General features: G+C 39.0%; 1 protein-coding gene across 2 annotated transcripts; it reads right to left on the reverse strand.

Annotated features, from left to right (window-relative positions):
• Positions 1-553: 553 nt before the first annotated feature.
• On the reverse strand, positions 554-17640 carry CCT8 (chaperonin containing TCP1 subunit 8). 2 transcript variants are annotated; one of them, XM_048493426.1, is made up of 16 exons: positions 17455-17640; positions 14683-14773; positions 14075-14154; positions 12713-12862; positions 11901-12081; positions 10649-10710; positions 10320-10457; positions 8120-8298; positions 6862-6928; positions 6696-6783; positions 6084-6199; positions 5879-5950; positions 5635-5799; positions 3146-3265; positions 2247-2345; positions 554-790 (listed from the first exon to the last, which is right to left on the reverse strand). In XM_048493426.1, exons 1-15 carry the CDS (start codon positions 17512-17514, stop codon positions 2253-2255), a joined length of 1662 nt encoding a protein of 553 aa, XP_048349383.1. In that variant the 5' UTR covers positions 17515-17640; the 3' UTR covers positions 554-790; positions 2247-2252. The 2 variants fall into 2 exon arrangements, with proteins under 2 accessions (XP_048349383.1, XP_048349384.1); XM_048493427.1 differs by lacking the exon at positions 2247-2345 and having other exon boundaries at positions 17455-17638.
• Between the last annotated feature and the right edge of the window lie 2617 nt (positions 17641-20257).

Below are 20257 nucleotides of genomic sequence, written 5' to 3' on the forward strand. Positions count from 1 at the left end.
GTGGTCAGCTCCAAGAAGCTGTGAGTCATGGGGAGGGGTTAGCATTTTTAAAATATACAGGCCTAGAAGGGACTAGGATGTAACCTTGTAATTTTATTACGTACCTACTGTTGTCCTTAGGTTTAGCTGTTTCATAAGTAAAATGGACAAGCGTATGGAGCTTTTTTTGGAACGTAAATGGACAAGGAAAGCAGATATCACTCCCACAATAGTTAATCTTTTTAAACTATGAAGGGAAAGAAGATATCTATGCTTTTCAAAAACACTTTGGGGGATAAAAATGCAAACTTTTCAGCTTAAAATTAAGCTATGGCTGGTGGAAGGAACAGATTTCTTTCAGAGTTGTTGGAGCAAAGACTAAATTTACTTACTAGGATAGATTGAACCATACTCCAATATCTTCAGACTAGAACCAAAAGGTTTACAATGTAAAACATTTCAATTAATAAACTTTGTTACAGTTTAACAGTAGAAGTGACATACCTCTCCCTCTATATATAGTCCATTTGAAATAACTGGCTTATTACAAAGAAACAATCCATATGTATACAACTGTTTTATAATATTTTATTACAATTCGAAAGTTAACATTAGAACAGGTGGAAACATTTAATTGAAGTTGCGGTATAGGACAAGCATCTAATAGAGATTAATCTCATAATTTAGGTGATCAACACTAATACACAATCTGCTCAGAAACTGCAGTAGCACTTCAGTCATTTTGGTCATCATCCAAATCTTTCTTCCCTGATGGAGGCTTCGGACCACCAGCTGGCTTTGCCATGATGATCTAGAAGAAAAAAGGAATTATTAGACTTCTTCCTTTCCTTATGCAACAAAAGATCTGAATGAAAAGACCTGAGAGAATTGTTTTTATCCATTATTATTCAATAATAATATCCATCCACATGCTAAATTCCTTTAATCCATAATTTATTCAACTGGGAAGAATCTTATAGGTTTTGGTTTTGACAAAAGATTTAGATATTTGCAGTATCATAAAAATTGCCACTTAATATTGTTTCTTTAAAACCAAACAACACAAATACTATGTGCCCATCCTATGTTACTGATACCTCCTCATAGTTCTTTGAGTTTGCAATTTGAATTACACAAACGCTAAGCCAACAGTATTTAGGCCACAATTTCATATACAATAGTATCAAGTTGCTTAATCTGGTCTGATTTCGTACCTCACATACAGTATATGTTTATGATCCCTGAACACTGAAAGGTAAATTTTGCCACTCACAATGGCATATTTGTCAGCAGAATTTTTAAAGAAGTTTCCCCAAAGTATGGTCAGATATTCCAGAACAGTTCTTAAGATATATTATCAACAGGTGGTGGTGGTGGTAGAAAGTGTGTTCAAGCCACAGCAGACTTGTGGCAATCTTGTAGGGTTTTCAAAGCGCATGATGTCCAGAGGTGATTTGCTATTGCCTGTCTGTACTTCAGGAACCTGGACTTTGTTGGTGGTTCATCAAAATACCAACCAGAGCCAATCTGTTTAGCTTCTGAGATTGAACAAGATCAGGTTTGTCCAAAACATTTAAAACTATACTGCACAAAATACTAAACTGGCAAATAATTGTAGAAAATAGCAGGTTAAACCCAAACACAGTATCCTCTGGTGCCAACGCCAGGCTGGTCAATCGGGTTAGCAGAGCAGTGGTTCTCAACCTTCCTAATGCTGTGACCCTTTAATACAGTTCCTCATGTTGTGTTGACCCCCAACCCTAACATTTATCCATTTTACAGATGGAGCACACTGATGTAGAGTCTTAGGCGACCCCTGTGAAAGGATCGTTCGACGCCCAAAGGGGTCGCAACCCACAGGTTGAGAACCACTGAGTTAGAGGATGGTCATAGCATAGATCAGTAACTGGTTGCTGCGGTTCACAATATTGTATTGGCATTTGAATTAGGAAAAATTTAATCTGTTCGTAAATGTTCTGGAATCACGAGTCAGCAGTGAAGTGGCCAAGTTTGTGAATAACAAATTATTCATAATGCTAAGAAATTAAGTGAATCATGGACGTTGGTTTCCAGGTTCTCAGAAAATCCTGTTTTAGAAGCATCTAACAGCACAACAAGATGCTGCATCTTTAGTATTTTAAGCAGGCTGTTAGAAGGTGACATTGCCTTGCACACACATGCTTCTATAAGACCTGGGCAGAAAATTCAGGCATAAAGTACTCATGCAGACATGGGTCATTAACATGGAACTTCAAACCAACTCTTACTCCATACTACTGTTCATGATCATCTTTCCAGTCATCCTTGTCCCAATGTCCTGTTGATTTAGGGGCTTTTGGACCACCCGCTGCTTTTGCCATAATAATCTACAGAAATTTCACAAATATTTCCAGTTTCATTAAGTCACTGTACACCAACACAATGAACACCTATTCTAATGTGTATGCAAGGGGACAGATCCTAACCTCCTTTTCTTCTAGTGGAATGACACTTCCGTTAGGGATGGGGAAGATCATTTTCACCAATTTCTAACTCCCACTGCAGATTCCCACACTGTTCCCTGTGCTCTTTCCAAATGTCCCCCAATGAGGGGGGTGCAGTTGGGAGAGTTCCATTCTGCAGACAGTCCACTATATTCACTTTTTCTGCAGTAAAGAACTTACAATGTAAAATTGTCTAAGTTCAAGATTTGTTTACAGAGTTCACAGCTTTGCACATTTTTTAAAGTGCTGTCAAGCCACAACTGAGTCATGAGGAATTAGCATTTTAGAAATATACTGGGTTAAAAGAAGTAATTATGTATCTTCCTTATCATTTTATTACATAGCTACCATTGCCTTTAGGTTTCGCTGTTTCATAAGTAAAATGGAAAAGCATGTGGAGGTATTTTGGGAACTTAAATGGACAAAGACAGCAGGCATTCCCTTGCCACAAAATCAGTCTGTTTACAGTACTTTGGATCTATCTCATTATCCTTGAACATATTGACCTGTAGCCCCTAACAGAAAACTCTAAATGCTCAAATGACAATAAAGTAGCGCTAAGCAGCACAACATCCCAGAGTAGCTGAATTCTGGGAAATATACATTCCTGCAATAAAAGACTATCAACAATATATTAACGACTACAAAACCTGAAACACTGAAAACATATTGTGCCAACTCACCTGATCAACTCTCAAGACGGTGACTGCAGCATTTGTAGCCAGCTTGATACCCCAATGTTTGCCAAGGTATGTGTCTAACACACCAGCTCCTACCATGTCTTTCACAGCTGCAGCTTCAGCCTGTCAAAAGTACACAGAAAATATTATTAATATCTGAAGACTATCATAGCTCCACCTTCCCATCTTGTTGCCATGACTGTTCTTTCTCAGCTTTGTGGCTCCATTTCCTACCCCTCTTTGGTCTGGGACTAAGCCCATCTGTTCTTCCAGGACAGAATTTATATCACGGAGTATAAAGGTTAGAACTTTGACCATGAAGAGATCGAAACTATGGCACAAAATAGCAAGTCCAGAGGGATGGCTTTTTATAAGTCATTTCTTTCCATGGATATTCTGAAATGCCTCAAACCCACCCAACAGAAGTACAATACCCTGTTGTCAGCTCTGTCCTAACTGAAAAGACGTCCAAATGTTACCACAGCAGACAATTCCTGACACATAATGTAACTCTTAACTTCTCCTTTCAAAAGCATTGTATCTGAAAACTTCCCAAACACACCTCCCCTACAACCTCAAGCCCCTTCCCTCCTCTTCAGCTAATTCAGAAGCTTGCTTTAGGCATCTCTACCTCCCTCCAACCCCAGGAAAACCAGAATTTTCACTATTCTCAACCCTGATACCAAGAGCTGCCTCTTCACATCTTGGAACTCCTGCTCTGCTCAACTTCAGCTATGTATCATGGATCCTGACTCATTTGTCATTCCCTACTCCATTTCAGATTTTCTTGGATGACTACATGAACTGCTCATGAACTGTGTAGATTTCCACTCAGCAAGTGACCCCTCCTGGAACTCTGGCATTCAAGGTGGTGTAGATATGAGGTCAGCTTGGATAAGGTACCTGCACATTTATAGACTGCTCAAGAAGACAGCTCATTTCTGAAAAAAAGTATAGTTTCTTCCCTCCATCCCCCTTGCTAGTTTTCTCTCTCCCTCCCCAACACACTAGTCTTTGACATTCACAATGCATGGTATGAATAAATATTATGAAAGAGTTAGGACTGGCTAAGATACTTGTGGGCTTCTAACAGGCCATCCCTGAAGGAGGGCAGAGTAAATGGGCATCAACCAGGCACAGTACAACCCCACTGCCTCCAAGAGAGCTGCATAGGTGTGGGGAACAAGAAAACAGTTAAGTCCCCCAATCGGCTGCACCATCCTTTCTGCTAGTGTAAATCTAGACCAGCAAAAGGGGGTGGTCCTGGGCTGAAAGGGCACAGGAAGCTAACGAAAGCCTCCAGAAATGTCCCCATCAGTGCTGGCTGCTACACTGCAGTGTTGGCACCCAAGTGTTGCATGGCCTCCCAGCTCCCCAGAGCCAGCCTAAGTTTCCCTGGGCTGGCAAGAATGTCACTTATGCCAGTGCAGGGGTCATGCTGCATCCAGAGCTCTCCCCGCCCCGCCCCCCCCCCCCCACTCTTATGATTGTACTATTAGTATATTTGTACCGCAATATACTGGAAAATTACTTCAACTAACATGTATTTAGTTTGCAAATAGTAATAATCTGTACATCAAGCCATTCTAATTCTGATGAAGGCAACAAAGGATATACATGGAACCTTCCCTCAGTTTCCTAAACTCATTGCTCATCTAAATATGACATTTCCATGTAAGTTTATTAAATACACATGTTTGGAATATGGCAGTTCTTATAATTTTTTGTATGAATATGCTATATCCTAAATTACATAGCACATTCAAGGTGCCAGAACTAAACGCATTACTAGTAATAAGGACATTCAGACATTCTAGCAACTGAATATTAAGCCAGATATGCATGAACCCAGTTCAGTTCATACACACATCCTTCCATGCACGGAAAATCCCAACTGAAGACTAATATAAAAAGCATAAATTCCAATGAACCTGCACTCATATGGCATTGGTAACCAGAAGTTTCTTACCAGAATGTTCATTTTATCTACACAACTCTTCTACCATACAAGGTATTCAGTGGTCAGCTTTGTTTAAACAATGTTCAAGGCAGTTTACAGATTAACGACTGCATTACAAAATTAAGACACACCTCATCTGCATGAAATAAATACTATTTTAAAGTCATAAAACATACATACGGGCTCCAGTGGGTCTAGAAAGGAAAGTCGCCATCCTGGTTTTAAGTTTCGCTGAACTGTTGTATTATTTTACTGGTTTTAAATAATTTACATATTGAACATTTTTATTGTAACTTTGTATGTTTTGATTGTACGCCGGTCTGAGCCCTTTCGGGAATGGGCGGTCTAAAAGTCCAATAATAAATAGATAAATAAATAAAACAACGTCAAGATGAGCTTGATTCTTGGAAAGGGGAGTCTACCATGTAAAGTTATGATGAACTTCCCCATTGCTCCTCTCTGGGGAGGGTATTTCACAAGCTTATCTAGCAAAGCATGTTCTGTTGGCTACTGTAGATGATTAACTTCTTACCTCGATATCAAACCCAACATTTTTGTTGCCTTCTTGATGTACTGCATAGAGTTTGGAAATAAGTTCATTAGCCTTGACTCCAGAGTTTTCTGCGAGAGCACGGGGTATGGCTTCAAATGCCTCAGCAAATTTCTTGATAGCATACTGATCAAGACCTGGACAAGTCTAAAAGCAAAAGCAGTTGTTCAAAAAACCCAAGCAGCATAATAGAAATATATGTTCAATAAGTCCGTTTGCAGCTTACCTCTCCATATGAAGTGATCTGCTTAGCCAACTCAATCTCAGTTGCACCACCACCTGGAACAAGGCGCTTATCCTGCAAAAAAGTGAAAGTAATTGCAAAACTACTCGAAAGACAGAGATTTTTGTCACTGAGTATTAAAAACTTCAGAGTTTAGGTTTCTCAGCATTTTGGCAACTGCATATACTTGCATTCACTTCTTACTCACCCGAGTGAGTACTTTGAATGTATTGACACCATCATCAACTGCTCGTTCCACATCATCCATGAGATTGTCTGTAGAACCACGAACAAGTATAGTAGAAATGGCACCATCTTCGTTTTCTGTTAAGAAATTGACTTTTAGGAAACCTAAATGTAAAACCTGAATATATATTATATTCAAAACATAAAATGTAGCACAGAGCTAGGTAAACTCTAGTACATCTGCTGAGCAGCATGCCACACTATTTGCTCACAACAAAGGGCTAGTTTTCTGCCCAAACAACCAATGTGACTGACTCACTGAGATGTGGCAGTGCCAGTTAGAATGGTGGCGTAGGAAAGGGTGATGGACATGGTTTGTGCATGGAACTGTCTCCCAAACCTGTGCAGCCACCAGATGAATCTACAGCAAGTCCAAGCCACTTGCAAAAGCATGAAGCTCAGCCTGCTTTTGGTGTATCTAGCCAAGTACAACCCTCATCTTTTCTCAACTCCCTACACATTCTCATCTTTGTCAGCACAAGCAGCCTACTCACTGAGGGACACTGCAGTGCAGGGCATATTGAGCGCAAAAGGCTAGTTACACCTAAGCAATTAAAAACACAAAGAAACATACCATGTTTAAACACAACTACGTGCGTTTCTCCAACTTCTGATAAATAAACACTATCACAGTGACCCATTTCTTCTTGATTAGGTGGTGTCTGTAAACGAAAACAATAAAACTTAAGTTTACGCCAAGGTAGCCACCTACAATGCATGCCTTCTTGTTGTTTACATACCAATCTGGGGAGGGCTGTAGCACCAACTGTTTTACATAGTCTTCTGAGATCCCATTTAGAATTCAGCCTTTAAAAAAAAAAGGATAATTTTCAGGAAAAACACCACAGTTATTGGAAAAAAGTTATTTCTACACTGAAATAAAATTTCTGTGATTGTCTACTACCAGCGCAGTGGCAAATAATTTATAAATATCACAAGACCCTGGGTGCAACTCTGTCAGCAAAAGAGAGCTGTGGCTCAGTAGAGGAGCATCTAATGGTCAAATAGGGTTCAAATCCCAGCACTTCCCATTTAAAAGAATCTGGCAGTAGGTGATTGGAGAGACTTCTGCATAAGCCCCTGGAGAGGTCCCACCAGCTGAGTAGGGTCTGATTAAGTATAAAGCAGCTTCAGATGTTCATGTGTTAAAGTCGTCAGCTGTAATCTGATCTATATTTTTTAGTTCTTAATGTATTTTATTAGCATTTATTTTGTTATAATGTATACTGTTTTGCCATGTTGTTAGCCGCCCTGAGCCCTATAGGGTATAAATTGAAATACAAAAAAAAGTGACTATTTTTTCCCTTGTTTGATGAAGCCCAGTGCAGACAACTTATCTGCACATGCTTTACCAGTTGAGGAAGACTAATGATTCAAGTACATTGGCCCTATATCTGTATACTGAATCATCTGCATGGTACAAACACTTGAAAGAAGTGCCCTCATGCATACTCCTTCTCTGTTACCAGCATTTTTTTCCAATTTTCACACTGTGAAGTTGACTTGATGATTGTGCAGAGGCACAGCCAGTCTACTTATGGCCACTCCCCTTCCCTTGGCAATGAGGAAACAAGCAGATGGGTCATCTACAAAGTACTATAGCAATAAGGTATTCTAGAAAGTAATGCTGCAATACAGCATCTTCAGCAATCCTCTCCACCACAGGAGTAGGCTGACCTTTGTCTTACATAGTTAGCAAGTTCCAAGATCCACTAGATTTCTTGCAGCAAAGCCATGAACGAAACTATTCACTAACTCGACAATTTAAAAAAAATGCTTTGCTGGATCTGATCAAAATCTAGCCAGCCCAGCATTCCTTGAAAAAAATTCAACAGACAGCAAATATTAGATGAATCCCAGATGAACTGGAGTTTACTTTCTATCTATCCATTTTTTAAAAATGGAACTTTGGTAATGGATCATAAGCAATTTATAATGTTTTTGTATCTGACTTTCAAAGGTATTCTTTCCAAGGTAGTTGAAATTTGTAAGTCTTACCTGACTACCATGAGATTGTATTTGTTAGCATAATGAAGGGCCATATCTGCAATTTTTCCACCAGATACCACAACATTTGCACCAGCATCAGCAATAGCTTTGACCTGCAGCTCCATCAAGTTCTCTTCTCCTTTGCTGAAATTCATTAATTCTTCAGCATTCTTGATCAGTACTGTTCCCTGCATAAAATAAAATTTGAGGTTGAAGATTTTCTAAAATGGAAACATTTCCAGTGGTTTATGTTTCTGAATTTTACAAATTCATTGTTTGTTAGGAAAATGAATAGATGCAAAATTGTCAGTCTTAAAATTGTAATTAATATTTTTCAGGTAAATTAATATCTTTCAGGTAAACTGTCTCTAGGAATTGTGTGAGAGTACATAAATGTTTTATAAATCTGTAAACCAGACATGGGAGGGAATATGGCACCAAAAATACATATACTGAAAAAAATCTAGTTATGGATTCTCCTGATGGACTATACAAGTACAATGGTAACTAAAAGCTAAAATGTATATTCACAGTTGTCTCCACAGGGGGGATATTGTTACTGCCAATCTGATGTGAGACAAGTAATGGAAGCGATGCTATGCAACTGAGGTACTTAGTGATTTCACGGAAGAGTTATTCTGTTGAAACAGATGAGCAGAAAACAGCATCCCTGGCATAATATGCATAGTAGTTTAGATGTGCTACAATCAGTGTCAACTGTTCTGGATGTTTCTGCTGTTGGAATAGCATTTAAATGAGTTAGCATAAAAGCTCAATGATATTTGGAAACCGTGAAATCTACATGCTCTGGACATCGGTAAGGGTATGGCACCCCCAAATATGAAGGTGAGCAAACTCTATGAACCCTTGTTCTAATACTGAACTCCTCTAGGGCAGATAAAACACTTTATAATCTTTTTTCTAATAAAAGACATATTTGGGCTTAAGTTTAGACCATGTAAAGAACAATACATTTTACAAGTATTGTTCCAGCAAAAAGTTTCCACATAAACCTCTTAACATTTCAATGTAAGCACTTGATTTCCCTCACTCCATATTTCAGTTCAAGTAACTGTTGCTACTGAAACAAAACAGAGTGCCTTTAAACATATAAGTCAAAATAAACATGTTAAATCTGATCACAGTTTATATTTAGGGCAGGGGTCTCCAACCTATGGCTGTCTGGATGTTCATGGACTAAAATTCCCATCAGCTCTTGCCAGCATGGCCAATTGGCAGAGCTTATAGGAATCATAGTCCATGAACATCTGGAGGGCCATAGATTGGACACCCCTGATTTAGGGTATCACATTTTCCAATTATATTTTTTCCTCAAAACTCTCATCATTAAGTAAAGCATTGTTTTTCTTCACATTCACAGAAACAGCATGTTGGAGATCTATTCCAGATTTTTTAAAAAAATTATGCTTCAACATGGCATAATTTCTATCTTTCTTCAGCACAAATCTTTTTACAAATAATGCAGGTACTTGACCAAGCAAAGCAAAAGTCACTAAAAAGTCAGTGTGACCAGGTCTACAATTTAGTGAATGAGGTACTATGCGTCTGTGCGAATGGCCTGGGGCAATGAGGGGTTCATTTATCCTGCCTGCAACCCACTTTACAGTTGCTGTGTGGAAAGGACCATAGTTATAGTTATCCTATCTTTTTTAAAAAAAACATACTGCTGACTACATAGACCCCCATTCTGATCCAGTAGGGCTTTTCTTACAGAAATTATACAGAATTAAATAGTTCTACCAAATCAAATAGCCATACAGAAACAAAGATCAATATTCCTACCAAATGCAGCATAACTTATATAATAAGCCTAAAAACAGTAGATGGGATACTTTTTTCCTGATTTACTAATTCTTCATTTAGACTCACACGGCATGTACAAATACTTGGGGTAATGGAATCTCTCTCGTTTTATACATGGACTCATGGCAGCACTTCTTGCATATATAACTGTAGAAATGGCTGTGGTACGTGACTAGGTATTACCCAATTTACAATATGGTAGCCCGCTAGGACCAAGCAAAATGCATAAAGAAAGCTCACAGTCTGACTTATGCTGAAGTTTGCCAATGCAACTCCATACATAAGAGGAATCATTTTGGGAGATAAGATAATGAGCAGAACATAAATTAACAAGTCCTTAATTAGAATTAGTAATAAGCATTTATGGAAAACTCCAAAAACATACCTTGGTCTCTGTTATCATACCATCAAAAGGACAAGAATATACAGCTATTTTAGCATCTTTGACGGAGGTAATATCACCTTCAGTTTCTTTTTTAAAAACCATGCCATGCAATACTGTCGAGGCACAAATGCCAGAACCCTGAAGAAAATACAAATGACAATCACTGTTCAGATTTTTTCCCAAAAATAGTTTTAAAATTTTATAACTTGAAGTGTTTACGTTGTATTCTCACAACTCCAATATCTAAAAGGATTGTATCCCAGACACCTGAAAGATCCACAAAACATGCTCCTACAGAACGCACAGTATTGAGATGAAAATATACTTACTAAGATCTTGCATACTCGGATGTTATCGACATTGAAATGGCCCGATTCAGGAAAAATAGACACTGTGAAAATTAAACAAAACATTTTTAAATGAAACTGCTAGGTAAACTAAAATACTTTAGGGTTAGTTAGATTGGACTTAAAGAATATGGGATTGGTGACAATAGATCAGTTCATGTAAATCAAAACCAGTTTGGTTTTGGTTCATGTAAATCAAAACCATGAGCTATGATTTAGTTACTTCCATTTCAGCACAAACCATAGTTTGCACCCAGATTCAGAAAGACAACCTACGCTTTGATTTGCCCTGGAAATTATTGGATGGGACGCAATGATCAGCAGAAGACACTGACGGTCATGAATCCTCCCAGCAAATCCTTCCCTGTTCCACAGAAGTTTGTTCCCAGGGTCACAGAACCCGAATGGACAGAGAAGGGAAATATCTGATCCTTTTCTCTTTCTCAAGACAGCTTCATGACCTGCAGTCTCACAATCCAAAATAAACTTCCTGAGATCAGAATGGACTACTTGAAGGGGCTGGAGAGAGGTGCAAACAGGAAAAGTCCAAGAACCTTGAGAAATTCGGTTTGACAGTAACACACAAATGCCAAATTAGCAATCTGGATGTGGAACGGAAGTAACTGGCTGCAAGCATAGAAGCTGGGCACAGAAACACAGAGCTTTTTACACTCAATGCCAACTTATGGTTTGGTGCCAAGGGAAACCACACTAAACAATCATTGCTGCAAAAGGACTCCAAATGCTCAGTGAAACTACAATCCCTTATTTTTAAATAGGAGCTCTCAGGTCTGCTGATGTCAACCTCTGCCAGAAGTGCAGCTGGTCAAAGGGGATAGGGCTGCAGAAAGCTGCTTTAGAGCCATCTGGTTAAGAGCCTATGCTGGGCCCAGTTGGCCAGGGTTTTCCTGTTCCTTCATCCAGGCACAAATGATGTTCCAGGTCAACACTGAGAATTAGCCTTTAGCTGAAGGATATTATGAGGGATCTATCCCACAACACCAGGAGTGATATCATCTAAATGCTCAAATCAGCATTTAGATAAAACATAACATAAAAAGCATTTAGATAAAACATAAAAACTCAAAAGTTTCCAAAAAATCCAGAAAGTTACTTTAACTGTGTTTCTCAATATAAAAGTCAACACTTGATCCCATTAACATGAATATAAAAGATCAAAGATGTCACAGGTACAAACTTTATATTACATTTAGGTAAAATCACGATTACTTACCACATGCCTGTGCAATAAGCTTAGACAGAAACATTTCACTGCCACACTGCTTACTCATGACTGAAGTATGCAGCAAAGCTGCCACTTCTTCAGTGTCCCGAAGATTTTTTGCAGAACAGCATACTAGATCGGGAAGAATCTCTAGAGCTTTTTTACTGGCTTTTTCATAGCCTTCAATGACCTAAACAAAATGTAACCACATGTGTTAGCAGTCCAGCTAAAACATAAGTTTGGATTATTTTAGGAACCACTCTGGCTGTGCAAAGAATCTTTTACATGTAATTACAGTGGAACACAGTAAAAGTCCATTACTGTTCTTCAAAGATGGCAAATATCGTTTGACATACGTTTCATATCAATGTCAGTGATGTCAGGTCACAACTGACTTTGGTGACCCCAGCAAAAGGGGCAATTCCCATTGCCTTATTCTACGGTTTGGGTGGAGCTTTCAAGATCTGATGAGATAAAGCTATATCACGCCACCTTTTCATAACTAGGGGACATTAGAATACTTTTTAAATCAATTTTTCTCCAAGCAGCTTACAACAGAAACATAAGAAACATGTCTTCAAATGAACAAGGTTCCTAGAGAACCTAAAATAGACACTAATGCTGTAAGACTCTTTCCAAGTTCTATGTTGTTCCTATTGCTGTTCATTTGGAAGCTGAAGTTCAAGAAATTGTGCTGCCAAGCATCAAATGTATTTTTAAGAATTTGATGACAGAGATAATCTGAGTTCTATAAAAGTCATCAAAGTTACAAGGTTTTAGAAAATTATTCTGATTTACAATAATCTGTTGGAAGGAATTACCTCTGAGACAGAAAGTCCCATTCTTAGGAGTTCTTCTGCAAGTTCCAAGAGAGCTCCAGCAAAAACAAGCACAAAATTTGTTCCATCACCAACTTCTTGCTCTTGCATGTGTAAAGCCATGACAATCATTTTTGCAGCAGGGTGCTGAACCTATTTAAAATTCGATGTGAGAATTATTGAGCATATCCTTAAATACCTGGTGAACACTAGCATGCTTCACCATGCTATAAAAGCAACAGTACAATCCTATGTGGACTCTCTCCAAGCTAAACCCACTGATATCCATGCGTTTAGACTGAGTAATGCTAAACAGGATTGCACAGTAAGAGAGATCTCTTATCCCCATTATATACTAGATTAGCCATAAGCTGCAACCCGGGCGGTATAAGCCTCTAAGGCACTGAATTTTACTGACCGTCAAAACCTGGGAAAACTTCTATTGACTACAAGTGTGAAGCGGGAAGGGGAAGCTGGGGTTTGAGGAAGCCCAGCCAGCCAGCAGGCAGAGGGAGCTCCTTATTTGGGAAGTGACATCAGGGGGAGACACTGCCCAAATAAGGAGCTCCCTCTGCCTCCCAGTTGGCTACACTAGGATCTTTTTATATTTCTATATGCAGAATTTCTCTAGCAAATATTGATGTAGTATCAGCAGCAATAATCTATTTCAGCATGAAATAAACTTCTTGTAGCCTGAATGAACAAGCAATGGTTGAAACTACTCCCCACTTCCACCTTTTTTTGAAAATTAATTCAACACAGTAGGTGTGGTTGTTAGAGTGACAGGCTAGGACAGGGGTAGGGAACCTGCGGCTCTCCAGATGTTCAGGAACTACAATTCCCATCAGCCCCTACCAGCATGGCCAATTGGCCATGCTGACAGAAGCTGATGGGAATTGTAGTTCCTGAACATCTGGAGAGCCGCAGGTTCCCTACCCCTGGGCTAGGACCTGGCAGATCACAGTTCAAATTGACACTGCTGAAGAAGCTTGCTCGGTGACCTTGGAACAGTCATACACTCAGATGAACCTATCTCACAGGGTTGTTAGGAAGATAAAACAAAGGAGAGAATAATATAAGCTGCTATTAAACCAACTCGAGAGAATTGCAGGGCATACATGAAATAAATAAGGTACACATAACTGCCTTTTGTTCAAATCTCTTCCCACACCATACTATCTCATCTTTCTCTCTTCTTCCCTCCTCCAATCTATCTCTGACTCAGACAGCCTCATAGAGAAAACTTTAGTGAAGAAATCCTGCCTTGAAAAATAATATATTAACAAAATAGCATGAAGAATTCTGATGTTTAATGTGGCTTTTAAAAAGTAGATTCTAGGTAAAAGTTGCAAAAAAATAACTTACCTCTAACTCTCTTAAAATAGTTGCAGCATCATTGGTAACAAACAGCTTTTCCAAATGATTGATAACCATTTTGTTCATTCCTAAAGAAAATCAAAACACTTCAAGTACAGTTTCAGTCCTCACTGTAAGCTATATTCACCACAGTATTAATCATAAATAGAAAATACATGATATTTGCCTTTGTAACATATGAAAAAGTTTCAAAAAAAATAATTGTTAGGATTTTAGAAGTGCCTGCTTCATTCAGTCAAGCAAGAGTTAACTGCTGAAGTCACATGACTGGAATCAAATGAGCTTCCGAAAGATCTCTCTGTTTCTTCCTCCAGCAAAAGAGGAGAGACAGACACACAAGCACAGGTAGGCTGCACAGACACCTATACTGAGCACTTGAATAGACAGAGTTTGCTGTTCCTATATTTACTGTAAGTTCATTTATTATCTAGTAAAGTTCTACAACTCACTTGCATCTCTGCCTTCTTATTTACTCTAATAATTCATTGTACTACAGCAAGAATTAATCTGTTACAAAATATTATGCCTTTATAATTGTCCTTTTAGGTCTGAATAAAGCCTTATATCTATCTCTATTAAAATTAAAGACATCTTACCATTTGGTCCATAAGCTGTACGAGTAGTTTGAGCAAGTTCTTTGCATGCCTGAATGTTTCGAAACACTGCCTCCTCCAATCCCGCATAATGCTACAAATACAAAACATGTGAACATGTGAATTCTTGAAAAGTTAAAATACATGACTTTAGACAAATCATGAACGCAAACTAAATATTTTAAAACTATCAAAACAGTTGAGCAACCCAGATTGTTGTTACATTAATTTACATTTGTTTTCATTTGAGCATCTGTGTGTAAATCAGAGATGTCTTAACTTGAAACTGCTTTCCTCAAAGTATCACTTCAAAATTTTATTTCCACTAAATTTTCTGTTACAGGAAGGGGATCTTCAACATTAGTACGGTGATTAAACCCAGCTCCTTCTGTTGATGGACAACCAGATGGACACCATCCCAGATACACTGGCTGTGTGCACAAGGGCTGTGGTGGGGCAGCTCCAGTCGAGTCAGCTGAAATTGAATCCATCTAAGATAGAGATACTGTGGCTGGGCCGAACTGGACTGGATCTTGAGATAGTTCGATTGGCACTATGTGCCTCTGCCAAAAGCCTGGGAGTGATCTTGGATGCCTCCCTTTCTTTGGAGGCACAGGTCATTAGTATTGCCAGACTGGCTCCTTCCATCTTTGCGAAGTCCAGCAATGTATGTCCTACTTTTACAATGTATGTCCTACTTTTCCAATCTAGCTACCGTGATCCATGCAATGGACAGCTTCAGAAAAAGACTACTGTAACTTATTCTATGCAAGGCCATTTTTGAAACTGTTCCAGAAGCTACAATTGGTCCAGGATGCAATAGCACAGGTCCTCAAAGGATCCTCCTGGAGGGCATATATTCAGCCTGTGCTCCAGCAGCTGACAGGCTTCAGATTGATTTCTGGATTAAGTTCTTACCTTCGATGTCCTAAACAATCTAGGACCTTTGTACTTGTGGGACTACTCCCCCCGCAAAAAAGAGATTTGCACTCTTTGTCTGACAATCTCCTGGTTATCCCTGACCCAAAGACCATTCAGCTGTTCTCAACTAGGGCTGCAGCATTCTCAGCCATGACACCTGCCTGGTAGAACTCCCTACCTGAGACCTCAGCCCTTAAGGATCTTTCCAGTTCCAGAAGGCTTGTAAGACAAAGATGCTCCACCACCCCCTTTTTTTCTGTCAGTATAGTTGAGTGCAACTATAGTTTACATCTATTTACTGGCCTAGATTCTTGTATTTTCAATTGCTGCACTCCCTCCTGCTTACCCCTTCACTCCAGCTCTCCTCCCTCTCCCTTTCCTTCCTGAAATGAATCTCATGTTGTTGATTCACATTTGCTAACTTCTATCCAATTTTACTCAAAATATAAACCCTAGTTAATTGCATGGTAAATTGCATTTCAGTCTTCCTGAATCTTGTCTTATAAATGAACAATTAGACTGATTTCCAACACTTTAACAAACCCATTTGTATGTAAGAATGAATTCAATATGTTGCTACATGCTAACATACTCCCTCCCTACATGCAGAGTACCACTGAAAATGTCCTAATTTCAGTAAACTCCAATTGGCTGCAAACTCCAAATGCTGGAAAACTCAAGAGTTTGTTTCCTCCTAGGAACCAGAACTGGGTGATGTTCTAAGTTATACAACTTTCCTCTTTTGTTCTCACATTACCATACATCTAGTTTTAATATCATTCAAAGAGCGCTTTAAAAAAATTACATTGATATTACAATAAATGGTTTTAGAAACACCACTATAAAGTTACGGACTCCACCTAAAACCTTCAGAGCATGAAACTGACAGAATGGGACTATCCTCTTTCTCACTGCAGTCCACAGAGATTCTGCTCCTAGGAATCAGTATATTTTCAAGAATATTTAAGGTCCGGAGTCAACAGGAAAGAATCAACAGAAATTGCCATCCTCTCCTCCCATAAACACCATTTCACTACCAAAAGAACACTTTTAGATTCAACTGATCATTAAAGATAACATTTAAAGAGAAATACTTCAATGGAATCCAAATTTTCTATGACATGTGACAATATGGATTCATTGGAAATCTGTTTAAAATATATGTATGCTTCTTTTACTCAATCTGAGTATCTGTTTTCGTGTACCACTTCAATGGATGACAAGAGAGAAAAAGCGGGAACCATGGTACCACACAGTAAAAAAAACAACCCAGATATGTTCAAGACGGAGAAGAGGGCTTCTTAGATGATAATGAGGATTTCAAAAAGCTGAGCAAGTATTACAGAAGGCATGGAGCTCTGCAAAATACAGAACCTTCAACACCACGGGTACTGTCTGCTTCCAATCACCAATACCATGTTGTGTTAAACCCCAAACATGCACAAAGGTCCCCATGCTTAAGAAAACAAACTGTATCAAACTGATTTTTGAAAAAAAATAGAGCAAAAATATTCAGAGTCGGTTCTTGCTATTAACGCCCTTCTCGTACGCATCAGCCAATGGCGGGGAAGGGGATTGTCCATCCAGCCGGTTCCACCCTACAGTGAACACGTTACCGAGCGAAATGAAGCTTAAGGCACCTCCTGACACCCCGCGGAGGTCGGAGGGAGAACTCACCCCGCCGCCGCCATGCTCGAAGAAAGAAAAACGCCAGTTCGGCCGTGCGCGTGCCAAACAAGCGCGTTTCCATGGGAGACACGGGCCTTTGAAGCCCTACATGGCGCATGGCACCGGCTGCACGGAACTGCCTTCGCGGCTGGAACCTTCCGCGCCCCGCGCCCGTCCCTTGCTCACCTTCGCTCCTTCCTTCAGCATTTGAGCAAAGCCCGGAGCCTTCGGAACGTGCAACGCCATCGCCCCGCTTTCTTTGCCGCGCTCTTTCACCGCCGCACTCAGACCCACACGCGCACAACCACTGAACGGAAGCGAACGATGGCAGCGGCGCGTGCACTCGTCGTTGCATGCGCAAGCGCATGGACAGGAAGGCGGAGAAATTCATCCGGAAATGAGGAAGAAGAAAATCTAGAAGAAAGTCCCAGAGCCTCGTTAATCAGAGCGCATGCGCGGCTACAGAGTTTTGCAGAGTTCTTTGTTCTCCCAGTCATATATAATGCTGGTTATCGTCGGGCTGTCACCCTGATCTTAAGTGTATGTTCTAGTCGGTGGATCAGTGATTTCGGAGTTTCTGTTCGTTGATTTATTAATTTGATCGGGATTTAGGGAAGATGGTGGCCCGTGATTTAGAGGCATAGCCAGCCCCCCCCCCCCCTTTCCAGAATGATTTCACTGTAATGTACAGAAAAGGTTGCATTCTTCTGGCAAATGTGAGCCTTTTAAAGGAAACTGTAGTGTTTGTAATCATAATATGGTCTAAGTATAGTTACGAAATTCTTGGAGAATCCACACGTACCTTGATGCAAGGACATGCTTGGATGGATGAGATGGTGGGATCTGAGTCAAATTTGGGGAACCCCATCTATCACTGATTTTTGACACACACACCCTCCAAAAACAATTCTTGGTAATTAATACCCACACAAAGAAACTGTCATGGAGAAAATTAAAAAGGAAATTTTCAGTACATTCTTAGGTACAGCAAATTAATGGTCCAGGTGAGATGATATACTTGAAACGCTGCTTTCACAGTTTGATACTCAAGCCAATCTATGCATGTTTACTTGGAAGTAAATAACAAGGCTTATTCCCAAATAAGTGAGTATAATATGATGTCTAGAAGAGTGCTCTTGAATCTGACTCATGCTGAATATTGCTAATACAGAAGGGTCATTTATCCTCTTACATTTGTAGCAAATTAATTCTTCTAAAATATGGCTACTGCTGCTTTTCCTTGTTTTTTACATGGATTAGATATTTCACTGTTCTCTTTTAATTAGACTCTGAACTGGATGGCTCCAAACAGGCAATTGCCATCAACTGTAGCAGCAATTATTGTGTGCAAGACAACTTTTTGTTGTTGTTCCTTCCATGTTATGCTCCTGATTTTTTCCAGGAGCTGTGTTTTTTGGGATTTTCTCTTTGGGAGGCGGGAGGGAACAATTATGTATATTGAATAATAGAAGCTCAACTCATACGATATGGATTGACATTCCTTTTATCCACATTTATGTGTATTTCTTGATTTCAGCTGTAGTCATCCATTTAATGTCTGTTCTGTTCTATTGCAAGAGGTATAATAGAATTAGAGGGATTCTTATTAGCCATATACTAGCCCATTTTCTAGGAAGGGACTGGAAAACTCTTAACAATGATTATGCTTTCTAGTGAAAATTTTGAAATCATGCTTGGATTGCATTCAAAATCAGGAATATAAGGGACAATTGATGATGTATTGTTATTACCCAAATTGATAGAGAAATATAATGTTATTTATTTGGGTCTGAGATAATTTTATTTAAATTGATTGTATTATGTCAGTAAAAAAGTGTTTGGTTTTATAACTATTTCAATAATGTATTTTACCACAAAATGTTATTCGTATTTGAGAATAGTTGGTTTTACACAAATTGCTTATAAAGTTTTAATAGACTGTTACATTTATTTCCCAGTTAAGTCACTTATTATATGTGAATAAGATCTCATTGGAAATCTAATTATTGGTTATACTCTGGAATTTGTATTGACTTATTTTAATGGTCTATGACTAATAAACAAGCTCCCTGTATTGTTATCAGTTTGCATCTTCTCTCGTAATTGCAACTCTACGCTGCAAAAAGTTGTGCATCTTGAATATTTCTGGTGATGCCAGTCCCTTTCAGATTCAGTTAATGGACATTCTGGATGTTTGGCTATTTACAGAAGGCAACTCTCTAAGAAATATGAAGCTCTAATCACTGGAGCTGTAAAGCATCAAAAGATAAACTGGCCAGTTTTTCTGTCTCAAATGTGCTACAATGAGGCAAGGAAGACCCAATTGTCACCCCTCTCTTCCCTCTCCAAACTTCAGCAAAGGCACAATTAATTTAAATAAGATACTAGCAAGAAACAGATCTTCTTGTAACTTCACATGAGCTTTGACACTTATTTAAACTGTGTCCCAATTCATGCAGAGCAGCTCTGTACCTTTAAGGTTGTATGCCAGCATAATATCAACATGGACTGTAGATCTCTAGCATGCAACTTGGCATACACAAGTTGCAGCACAGTTTAAAGAGACTGTTCAAAGTCACATGAGGAGCTGCTTTACATCTCCATTACATTTAAGTGTGGATGCAGTTTGCAAGGCTGTGGGAGAAACACCTCTGTCTGTTCATACTGTACTCATACATTTCTTAAAGTGATCAGTGAAGCTTAAATAACATCTTCAATCACAAAATGTGCTCTTAATGCTCAACTAGCCAAGTGTTCAAGCAAAAGGATTGTGATCTTGATGGGGTCCTGGTAGTTCATCTGTATCACTAGCAATAGTACCTGAAGATTTACATTTCTGTAAATGTACATTTAATATTTATGGAGTTACTGTGAAAATAGAATTGTCTTCATGTGAAGTAATTTCCTCCATAGACACAAAAGCTATGCATCTTCTAAAAACTGTTACAAGATTCACAGTATTTCCTTTGAACACTCTCATCTGTATTAT

This window comes from Sphaerodactylus townsendi, linkage group LG04 (genome assembly GCF_021028975.2).
Source record: "Sphaerodactylus townsendi isolate TG3544 linkage group LG04, MPM_Stown_v2.3, whole genome shotgun sequence".
Classification (NCBI taxonomy): Eukaryota; Metazoa; Chordata; class Lepidosauria; order Squamata; family Sphaerodactylidae; genus Sphaerodactylus; species Sphaerodactylus townsendi.

What these genes read in the sequence shown, in the direction of transcription:
- CCT8 (XM_048493426.1), bottom strand. Translation starts at nt 17,514, where the DNA reads ATGGCGTTGCACGTTCCGAAGGCTCCGGGCTTTGCTCAAATGCTGAAG. An exon ending in TGCTGAAGGAAGGAGCGAAG is followed by an intron (nt 14,774 to 17,454) that starts GTGAGCAAGGGA and finishes TTGTATTTGTAG; the next exon opens with CATTATGCGGGATTGGAGGA. An exon ending in CTATTTTAAGAGAGTTAGAG is followed by an intron (nt 12,863 to 14,074) that starts GTAAGTTATTTT and finishes AATTTTAAATAG; the next exon opens with GTTCAGCACCCTGCTGCAAA.